This window comes from Eutrema salsugineum, unplaced genomic scaffold, assembly GCF_000478725.1.
Source record: "Eutrema salsugineum unplaced genomic scaffold, Eutsalg1_0 scaffold_14, whole genome shotgun sequence".
In the NCBI taxonomy this organism is placed as follows: domain Eukaryota; kingdom Viridiplantae; phylum Streptophyta; class Magnoliopsida; order Brassicales; family Brassicaceae; genus Eutrema; species Eutrema salsugineum.
The window spans coordinates 4024607-4036622 of NW_006256877.1; the positions used below are offsets into that span (position 1 = coordinate 4024607).

The window sequence follows — 12016 nt, forward strand, 5'->3', positions numbered from 1 at the left end:
TTATGAACTAATGAAAAATATGTAGTTAAATTGATTAGAAAAAATTATGAGAAAAAAACAATCGTGATGGTATATACCCCAGCCCCATGTTATTATAAATTAACTGTTATACTATATTTTCCTATATAGGATAAATAAATAAATAAATAAGTCGTACTATACAGGATATGTAAATGTGTTTGAATAATTGGAGGAGATTTGAATAGTTAAGTGGAGGAAACTAAGAGTTCCCAAAGATGGGGTTGATGAAGGTCAAGGAGATTAAAGATAAATGTTTCGTGTTGATCTAACATTGTGGCCCTTCATCTGCAATGTCACAAAAAAGCAAATACCATGTGATGACATGACTTTTCATCTCATTTTATATTATTATTTTGTAACATTAGAATTTGTAATGTGGCCTGATTAATTAATCTCAGTTTAGCAAAAATTTACAATTTTTTTTTATCTATAGTGTTTTTTTGTTTCTTAACACAAAACATTCGTTAAATAACCAATAAAAACAAAAGTGTCAATTAAAGAGAACATTAAGTTTCATTTACCAAAATAGCTCTTTTTTAGAACATCTCCTAAAATGTGAAAAGACATATAAAAAAAAATTAAATAATTTTTTGATTCGATAATAAAAATCTCAAAATAAACGATGCAAATGTAAAGATGTACTATATCAATTGCAGAAATTCTAAACTAACATGTCCACCATGCCGTCTCCCTCTCTTGGTTGATGGGTGTGACTGAAGTTGGGGGAAATTAGACACTACTTAGGTCACTCGTTAAGAATAGAAACTATTCACAATATGTATGTGTGCAGTTTGTATATACCTATTCATAGTTCTTCTGTAATCTCGTAAGTTTCTCCATAGGTAAATAGATTTTGCTATAAATAAACGTAGCATCAAGATTCTAAAAAGAGGATAGAGAGAAACATGTTAATCCTACCTTTTTAAACTAAACTTTTGGTGTTTATCTTTAGATGGAGACACCAAACTATACATATATCACTCATATGAAACACTGATTGCTGCTAAGCAATATATAGCTTCACCTCATATTCAAACTAGAGTATTGATATTTTAAGAAAAAACTATATATAGATAGTCCACATAATCGTAATATAGCAAATATAAAACAAAAATCAACTTTTAACAAAGCGAGAGAACTAATTTAAATGCATAAAAGACACATCTCAATTGGTTTTTTTCTTTCCATTTGAAATATCATAGCTTCAGCGTTGAAGCTTTTCGAAGAAGAAGAAGCAAAAAGTAAATAAATAATAATACTAATAAAAAGAGGCAAAATTAAAAACAAGAAATATGTATTTTACATTTTTACTTGTTTGATTGAGGAATGAACTTTTTCAGTTTATTTATATAATCCTTTAAACACAACAATACAAGTGTCATAATTACGCTCAACTAACTAACTGATTAACAACTACTCTATATATCTAACAAAATGTAACTAACTAGTCTAATGTTAAAAAGTTCGATAAATTTAGTCTCGTACTAATCAAACCTTTTATAAATTTCTCCGTACACTTACACTTTGACTAAAGAATTAGTTATTATTAAACTTTTATACTGAAGTGATAAAAATTGCATGTCTCATTCATATAACTTATTTAAGAATTGAGATGGATTGGTCCATTATTGGTTGAGTATTAATACAAAAAGTCTCATAACATCAACTATGACACGTGTCACACCCATGTCTCGTGCTACATGCTGCCTTCGGGTCCATAAGATCAAACATTTAGATATCTTGTTCTCCAATAACATTATCAATAAAGATCCGACAAGTATGTAACACTCGAAAATATATTTATTTGTGTGAACACATTATTGTTATCTATTTCTTTTTCGAAAAAATTTAAGGGTGAATTAATAGGTGAGTAGTTATATTGGGGAGACAAAAGATAGCTATAAGAATTTGATATTTAAACCACTAACAAATATAAGAAATAATGGACAAAATGCATATGTACATTAGATAGAAATAATGTACTATACTATTTAAATGATGAAAAGAGTATAGTACTCAACACAAATTTTGATGACCTCTCATATTTGTCTAAATTGCAAAATTCAGTTATGGGAATGAGAGAGAGAGAGAGAGATCCTACTTAATCTTGATCAGCGTGAAAAAAGAAGAAGAAGGAAGAAGACGCATAAGGAAGAAGAAGAAGAAGCAGCAACATGAAAAAGAGAATGAAAAAAACAAAAGACGAAACATAAGAGTATTTTAGCCAATAATACATGTTATACACACAATAATATTCTAGCCATGGACTCAATATAATTATTATGTTAATTTGTCTTTTTTATTGTCATAGATGCTAATTTCTCAAATTTAAGTCTCTCATTCTCCCCTAAAATATTTATTTGTATGGTGTGACAATTTATTACTACAGTAAGATAAGTCACTCTCATTTTAAGGTTGAGTAGGTCAAATTCCAACCAACACTCTCATTTGAAATTTCTTACAAAATACATGTTACTATCTCACTTTAAAAAAAATTGGTTAGACACTCTCACTTGACTTAATATGTACTAGATTTTACCCCGTGCATCCGCACGGGAATTTTGTTTAAATCAAAATTTATATTTTCTTTATAAATATAAATTTTTAATAAGTGGTATAAAAAAAATTGTGTTTAGATATACATTTTTTCAATATTATTATGACCATCATGATCATAAAAATATAATTTAAACCCGATTATTTATTAATTAAAAAGTGATTGTTATTATAAAAATATATTTCTAACTCGCTCATTTTATTAATACGAAAAACCATGTTTATGATACCATAATTCTAATCCGCCCGTTTATATTATTTTATAATATAATTATTTACTAATTTTGAAATAATTTTCTCTTAATATCATGCATGCTTTTATAATCTAACAAAAAAACTTAACTTGTCCCATCAAATTATTATATAATATTAATATTTATCTATTTTTAATATGTGAAATTTTAATCTGATATAATATGATTAAAAAATATAATAAGATATTTTTTAATCATATGTGTTGTTCTGAAAATTTTATTTAAATTTCAAATATTAATTTAAATCTAACCTATATTTAAGGAAATCTATTTAAATTAATATCTATAGAATATAGATATAACCTATATTTAAGGAAATTTTTAGTTATCTAAATTAATATCTAATTTTCGGAATTAAATTTATATAAATATATAAAATATTTTTAAAAAAACTTTGGAAGTGTTTGAAAACAAATTCTGTTTTAATATAATAGATAAGAATGACTTTTTTCGCCGGGTCTGTCATATAGCCCTGACCGATGTCATCTGACAAGAAATTAACTGTGATAATAGAATGATATGTGGATCATACAATCATAAGTACACTTTATGTCTTTCTATGATTTATACACCACATAAATTAAATGAAAACTTTAATTCATATTACTTTCTTAAATAATACACATAATTTTTACATCAATAATGCACATAATTGAATAGAGCATATTATATATGTGAACAGAACTATATAGAAATTTAAGTGTGTTGGTGTGTGTGTGTTTTATATATACAAGATTATTAATAAATTGCAAAGGGAGATTTTACATGTTAGTCCATGTGGGTTCGGGTACTAAATGTTTGGTCTCATAGGCTCCACGATGTTTTTTTTCTTCTTTTTTCCCTTTTCTGAACTATTTTCGACGATCTACACATGTTTGCGAAATATTTTTTCGCAGTAAGTCACATCTTTACAAACATGTTTTACGAAACGACTAATCATGTGGAAATTAAATGAACGACTTGTTAAATAAGTAAATGTAAACATTCATTAAAGTTACTTCTGGAAAAATATGAGAATTTGTTTTTTTTAATGAATTGCAAAAACACTATATAGTACAGGAACTTGCATCAATAACACCAATCAAATTGTCGCAGTGAGATAATATAACATTGAAAAAGTTGTCAAAACCGCATCTTCTATTCTATATGTTCTAAGATTTGGATTATTCAATAAACATCAAACATTAACATACTTTAGTTTGTGAGTTAACGAGTCGAATGATTCAAAATATTTCTTTAGTTGTGTTTAATTCTACTCCATATTGTTGGATATAGCCCAGGCCCCAGAGTGTAATATTCTATTTGTGGAACATTTGTTTAGAAAAATGGTTCTCATTGACTATAAAAGTTTTAAATGTCAGATTGAGGAAAATAGAAGTAAGGGGCTGGGACTAGAATATCTCTATATTATTATTTGAGTATACATTTACATAAATGAACCTTTATTTGTAAAATATTACAGAAATATTTTATATAAATTAACATTTATTTATAAGATAGTACATAAATAAATATTTACTTATAAGATATTACATAAATAAACATTACAAAAACAGAAAGCTTAATTAAATATTACTTCCTAAGAGATAATTAAATATATAGCTCACAGATTTTTTTTTGAATATATATATATATATATAAATGAAAAGTGCATTTAATTCTTTTAATTATTAAAATATTAAAATATATTCTATTATTTTAAATAATAATCAATTCATATATATATAAAAAAAACTATTTCTGCTTTTGCAATATTTTTTATTTGAAATTTTAATAATTAATTAGTATAATTTTCGAATATTGTTATAAAAAAACTGAAATATCTTTTTTAAATTTAAATTATATTTTTTTACAGGTTGATCAAAAAAATATTTTAATAAATTACGAAATAGATTAAGTAGATGGGTTTGTCCACTTTAACAATCCTATATATAATCATTATTAATATATGTTATAGAATTCAATAACTAAAAATAATAGTTTAATTTGATCTTTAATAAAATATTCACAATTAAAATTTTATTTTATAGATATATATATATATATATATATATTCTAATCTATATGCTATGTATATGAATATATATATATATATATATATTAACACCATATCACTTTCATATTTAAAAAATACTACTAAATAAATTGCATAACAAAATTAGTTCAAAATAGATATCGGTTGTGTGATATTTATAAATGTTTTGTTATCTAATTGGTACCAATTTTATTTATTTATATGTTGTTAAAAGATTTTTACTACAAATTTTAATTTAACCAAAAAATTAAAATTAAATTTAAAGATAATTTTAAAAACATTACTCGCACAAATTGCAGGTTAATTCCTAGTTACTTTTAGAATGTTACATTACATTTTTTACCAAAAAAAAATGTTACATTACATTTGAAATGACATTTTTTAAGGAAAGTGAGACCAAGCTTATATCTTTGCTGGTTTTGTATATTATGGCTGTTCAAATCGTTGGTTGATTTGTAAAGCCATAAAGAGTTTTTTTTTTTTTTTTTTGTAAAATCATCTGCTTTTAAAATTAAAGAAAAACACGTGTATATTATCAAGTATTTAAAAATCCTCTTAAAGTAACAAGTAATTTTAACATGAAAAAAAAAACTTATAAATTTTTTTACATCTAGATCACTTTTTTTTATTCCTCATCGGATTGGACAATCAATCATGGAGTAACCTTTTAATTTAATGTGTGGTTAATTGTAAATCCAATGTGAAATCAATTTTTTGTTTAAACCAATAAGAAATCAAATATTGGATAATACTAAATTTAAGATTTAAAGAATAATTAAAAAAATCATTATTAATAACACAAATTGAAACTTTTTTGTTCATGTTTGGTTAACTGATTTCTTACATTTAAAAAAATGTACTCCTTCTGTTTCGTTATAATTGATTTTATGAATATTTACACATAGATTAAGAAAACTATAAATGCTCAATTATTTACTATTTATTTTTATTAATTAAGTTACTTTTACAACTAATTTCATTATTTTTATTATTACTTTTTTTTTAATTGTGTGTTAATGGAGTAAAGCAATATGTATTAATATTATTCATTCAATTTAAAGAAAAAACATGCATTAATTAGAGATAAAATCAAATATTATGAAACAAGAAAAAAACATAGAAAATCAACAATAATGAAACAGAGGGAGTATTTTATTTCTCTTTTAAAAAGCACACATTTTGAGTTAAAAAAGGACAAATAACAACAAGATTGTAAGACAAAAATAACTAAACTTATCTGTTAGTCTATAATATTTTAAAAATGGTAGTTTGGTTCACTCTTTCATCAAAATTGTTTCAACTTTTTATTTGCTTTAATGTTTGTATTGAAAAATGTTTGTTTAGATTGTAAACTCATAAAAAAACAAATTTATCCCTTTCTCTTTTCTATTTCAATTTCTGGATTCTTTATGATGATTTTGAAACAATCGCAATTCATCACCATTTTGCCTGCTTCTAATTTTAGAGAAAAAAAGTAATAAAAAATTAATAAGAATTACTCCAAGAATAGATAAATGTTTCTCCATTGTAGGATTCTTGTCTAGTTGAGGCAGGGCCGGCCCACAGCTAAGCCCATGAAGCAATGGCTTCAGTGCAGCCCATAAGACTCTAATTTTTGGGGCAGCAAAAAAAGCCCAAAAATTTTTTTTTATAAGTGTGTAAATATTTTATCCCACATCGACCAAGACCAAAAAATGGGAAAGAAAAATTGCCTACATTATCCCTATCAAATATTTTATAAAAAAATCGATTCTGGCTTATAAAAATTGATTTTGGGCTTCAAAAAATCGATTCTAAGCTTAAAAAAAATTGATCTTAAGCTTAAAAAAATAATCTGGACTTAAAAAATTGATCTTAAGCTTAAAAAATTGCAGAGAAAATCTATTTTAAGCAAAAAAAAGTTTTTTATCCTCTTGTTTCAAAAACTTTTTGGTGTGTTTTGGATTATTAGATAATATGCCACAAAAAAAAAAAATTCGATTAAGGGCATCATTTTTACCCGACGCTTTAGGCGTCAAATCACTTTGGGCCGGCCCTGAGTTGAGGTATCAACTTTGCATCATAAGAAGGACGTAACACATTATGGTCCAGGACCAGTTAGACCAATATACTACATATCAAATGGTCCCCTTTTAAACCGGATTGCTCTCATAATTATACAATGATGCTTTGCACTGTTTTCAGAAAATCAATCACATCACCTATCTCTGTAACCTGTGTTATATGTTTCCCTAAAGAATTCATTACACTTATTATGGCATGTACTCTTATAAGGCCAGAAAACATGTATTATGTCAAACCCATAGTTTAAACCCATAGTTTAAACATGTATTATGTGAGAATGTCTTGTTGGCGGGGGAGTTAGTCAGTGATTTCAATAAGCCGGGTTTTACTAATAGAGGTTGCCTTCAAATTGACATCACTAAGGCGTACGACAATGTCAGTTGGTCTTTCGTTCTGAACATTCTGGGTGCTCTTGGTCTTCCTAAGGTTTTTATTGGTTGGATTAAAGCTTGCATCACGTCTCCTTATTACTCCGTGGCTGTGAATGGTGAGCTTGTCGGATTTTTTTCAGGGAAGAAAGGGCTTCGGCAGGGTGATCTGGTTTTGTCCTCGCTCTTCGTCCTAGCTATGGACATTTTGTCTAAGCTTCTCGACAAGGCTGTTCATGACTGTGTGTTTATTCCGCACCTTTCTTGCAATCAGCCCCTAATTACCCATTTGAGCTTTGCGGATGATGTTCTTATCTTCTTTGATGGATCTGCTTCCTCTATCAGCGGTATTCTTACTGTTCTGAACTCGTTCCTGCGATTTTCTGGTCTTGCTCTCAGTCTGCGCAAGTCCTGCCTTTTCCTTGATGGGAATAACCTTCCGTTGGTTCGTGAAATGGTTGGTAGATTTGGCTTGCAGCAAGGATCTCTTCTGGTGCGTTATTTAGGTATGCCTTTGATGCCCCATAAATTGAGAGCCCAAGATTTTCAACCTCTGGTGGATAAGGTGAAGGCTCGCATTTCTTCCTGGACAGTTAGACATTTGAATTTCGCGGGCCATCTACAGCTTATCCAATCGGTGTTGTACAGCATTATCAACTTCTGGAGTTCAGTCTTTCCCCTTCCAGCAAGTTGTTTAGCTACGCTTGAACAGATTTGTAACGCCTTTCTTTGGAGTGGTGCTCCAAATTCTGCAAAGGGTGCTAAGGTGGCTTGGGATTCGGTTTGTACACCAAAAGAGGCTGGCGGATTAGGGCTTAAAAGGCTGCATGACTTAAATCAAGTATTCGGACTTAAGCTAATCTGGCTCCTCTTCGCTGGTAATGGCTCGCTTTGGGTAGCTTGGATTAATCATATGGTTATCAGAGGAAGGCTTTTTTGGTCTGCGGATTTTCATCTTTTGGGAAGTTGGATATGGAAGCGTCTTATGAAGCTCCGCGTCCTTGCTAGACCCTTTTTATATTGCCAGGTGAACTCTGGAACTTCTGCTTCCTTTTGGCACGACGATTGGACTGATTTAGGACCCCTTATCGACCTAACGGGGACAAATGGACCAAGAATCACTGGTATTCCTTCTTCCTCGACCGTTGCTGGTGCCTGTTCGAATGGTTCTTGGAATGTTTCTCAGAGAAGACATCCGATCCTTCGACTTTTTCCTCTGAGTCAGATATTTTTCTTTGGAGGAACTCTCCGGGATCTCCTCCGGGTCTTTTCTCTACCTCGAAGACTTGGGATCGGTTACACCCTTCTCCTCCTCCTGTTCCATGGCACAAAGCGGTTTGGCCAAAGGTGAGGATTCCTAAACATGCTTTCATTTTCTGGGTGGCGACCAGGAATAGAATGCCTTCGAGAGACAGACTTCGCAGTTGGGGGTTAAATGTTCCAGCTGAATGCCTGCTTTGTGGAACCTGCACCGAAAGTAGATATCATCTTTTCTTCTCTTGTTCGTATTCCGCTGAGCTTTTGTCTTCCATTTTCTCTTATTCGGGCACTCAGCCCCCTTTATCTTTTGATGCTTGTCTGGCTTGGATTATGTCCCCGTTATCTCCAAAGAAGCTCAAGGTCATTGCAAATCTGGTTATTCAATCGGTGGTTTACTCTTTATGGAAAGAGAGGAATGTTCGGCTTCACTTGGCTGCTTCCAAACCGGTTCAGGTGTTAATCAAGGAAATCTATTTGATTCTTCGAGCTAAGTTGGCGAGTCTTAATCGAGCTGACCATAGGCGCCTGATCCCAGGCCCGCAGGCCTCCGCAGACTCCTTCCTCTACAACTGGTTCAGATACTTCCAGCCATAGCTCTCCTTCGATTCAGCATTCTCCTAATTCTCGGCATCAGATGCTTAAGGGTCCTTCTATCTCTGTTTCACATGTGTTTCACATGTCTTGCTCTTTTCTATTAAAAAAAAAATATATAGTTTAAGCCTTTAAATTCTTGTTAAATCCTAGAATTTTGTGAAAACATGGTTTTGCAAGAAAGTTTCAAAGAAATCAAAATACGACAAGTCTATTTGCCACCAAAGTCCAAAACGATTAGTAAATCTGAACCAACCACATAAGAACTCCGAGCAAATACCAAATAAAAACATAAGTTTCCGATTTGTAAACAACATTATATATTTTCGCTCTTGACGAAAGCTTAAAATTTCAAGAGCTACATGACTTGAGGTTCTAGAACCGCACAAAATGTTTGTTTGCATTTCATTTCAAAAGTCATAGGCTAGACAAATTCATGACACTGTTCTTAGATTATTGTTGTATTCGAGTATTGTATTTGTATGCTTTTTTTCTTTTTCTAAACGTTTTCTATTCGACTAGTGTGTATTAGCAGTGAAAATGCAGGTAACTGGAAGAAAAGCTTTAAGCTCGTATGCAGCATCACCGGACTAAACATTCACTACTATCTTGTAAGAAACAAGATCAGAAACAAGAACAGAACGGTCCACTATAAAAAAGCATTATTGCAAAAACACAATAACATAAAAACTAAATCCATCACCAAAATACCAGCACACTTCACTTCTTCTACTAGTTAAAGATAACTTCATAAACCAAACATCTCAAAAAAGAAAGTGACAAGAGCAATAGATTATTAAATAACTTAATACCATCTTGGTAGGTTTTAGGTAGTGATTTATCTAATAAAGGGTAGGGTTTAGGTACTTTCACTCTTCATCATCCTCATCTCCATCACCACCGCCGCTAGCCTTCTTGGCTCCAGCTCTCTCGTTCCTTCTCTTCACTCTTCCGGGTCGACCACCACCAAATGGACTGGTTAGAGAAAAGTCAATGTGTTTCTGTGAGTCTACTTTCACCATGAAAGATGGAATGTTCACCAGCTGCCTCCCAACCCTAGAACAAATCGGAAACAATTGAGTCAGCAATCAGTTTTTGTAACACTACCACTACATTTTAACACAATCAAGTTCATTTAGAGCTGTGAACAACAACAATCAAAGATTATACCCAAGTCAAGAAAGACAAAACCGATAAGCCTCTACACAATTCTGGCAAGAAAAAACCGTTAAGCCTTTATACAATTGAGTTCATTTAGAGAGAGCATGAGTGAACTATGACAAATTTGAAGGATCAAACCAGGATTCTATAACAAGTCAAGCAGGACAAAATTGATAAGCATCTACATAATTGAACGTTTGTTCCCAAGATTACGAAAATTTCAAAGTCACAAACTTTCGGATGTAAAATGAAATTTTGATTACCTAATGTGCCTTTGTCGGATAAGGACACGAGCATGGTGAATGGACTTGGCCATACCGGACTTGAAGACAATGGTTTGGAGACGACGTTCAAGGAAATTCTCAACAGTCAAAGCAAGAACGTAATCGAGCTTGTTCTGGCTCTCATCAAGAAGCCCAGAACGGTTCATCCTCCTGAGAAGAGCTTCACCTTCAAAGATACGACGAGGGTTCTTCTCGTCGAGGGTGAGAAGATCTCTCGCGGCGTTACGGATACGGCTAAGCGCGTATTGAACCCTCCACAGCTCTCTCTTACAACGGAGACCGTATTCTCCAACGAGCTTTAGCTCAGCATCGAGACGCTCCTTCTCGTAAGGACGACGTGGCTTCTTGAATGTTTTCCCATCTTAAAATCAAATCCACCATTAGAAAAATCAAATCTTTGAGAGCCATCACATGAAAATAAAGAGAAACAGATCACAAAACAGAGTACCAAGAAAACGCTATTTATCAAAACGGATCAAAAACAGATACATAGAAAAACCCTAATCTTACTTGGCATGCATCGATATATCAATCATCTTTTTCAGCAAATGCGATTATATACGAAAATTGACTCGACACTGAGAGAAAAGTGAAATTTTGAATGGTGTAGAGAAACTAAACGAACAACAGAGCCTATGAATCTAAATTCAGCCAAGGGAGAAAAATTATTTTTGAAAAATCAAATCAAAAGGAAAATTCGATCGAATTTTACAACATAAGATGGAGAGAAGAGAGCTCACAGTTGCGGTAGAATCTGACTTGCACCATGGCTGCTGCACAAACAAAAGACGAGTGTGTTTCGATCGCGAAGACGAAGAAGGAGCTTTTTATACCACAACTATGTGAAACCTAGCTCGGCTTTAGGGCTTGATGAGTCACTCTTGTTTGGGCTTTAACAAGTTTGGGTTGGCCCATTAGAAAATAGTTTTGGTTTGTCTTATAAAAATTATTACTAGCGTTTATACGAAAAGAGAAAGGATACAAGTAGTTTAAATAGTACTAGACTTGTATCCGTGCATACGCGCGGGTTATGTTTCATGTAATATTTTTAAAAATATGTTTGTGTTGATATATATATATATATATAGTAAATTATAAGAATATGAAATTTGTTTGATTGTTTAGTATTAGGTTTTTTAAAAATAAATTCTTTGTAAAACAAATAATTTTTTTTAAAGATTGGAAATATGGTAATTAGAAAAATTATTTTATTATTCTAGAAATCATAAACATGTTATAAGTAAAAAAGACGTAGATAAAAGTCAGATTTTTTTGGTTGAATTGCTTGAAAACATATAATTACCTCCAATTTTTAATGTTCTCAAATTTATGACATGTACAATTTCCTTGATTCTGCAAAATCCACCTCATACTTTATGTTTCACAATAAAATGCAGCTATAATAATATCATATTTGACCCA

At 30.9% G+C, this 12016-nt stretch overlaps 1 protein-coding gene across 1 annotated transcript; it reads right to left on the reverse strand.

Annotated features, from left to right (window-relative positions):
* Positions 1-9778: 9778 nt before the first annotated feature.
* Positions 9779-11531, reverse strand: LOC18022520 (40S ribosomal protein S9-2). Its single transcript, XM_006405526.2, has 3 exons — positions 11335-11531; positions 10574-10955; positions 9779-10205 (listed from the first exon to the last, which is right to left on the reverse strand). The coding sequence occupies exons 1-3, from the start codon at positions 11360-11362 to the stop codon at positions 10019-10021; spliced, it is 597 nt and encodes a 198-aa protein (XP_006405589.1). The 5' UTR covers positions 11363-11531; the 3' UTR covers positions 9779-10018.
* Positions 11532-12016: the final 485 nt, after the last annotated feature.

What these genes read in the sequence shown, in the direction of transcription:
- LOC18022520 (XM_006405526.2), bottom strand. Translation starts at nt 11,362, where the DNA reads ATGGTGCAAGTCAGATTCTACCGCAACT. An exon ending in AGTCAGATTCTACCGCAACT is followed by an intron (nt 10,956 to 11,334) that starts GTGAGCTCTCTT and finishes TTTGATTTTAAG; the next exon opens with ATGGGAAAACATTCAAGAAG. An exon ending in ATCCGACAAAGGCACATTAG is followed by an intron (nt 10,206 to 10,573) that starts GTAATCAAAATT and finishes GATTTGTTCTAG; the next exon opens with GGTTGGGAGGCAGCTGGTGA.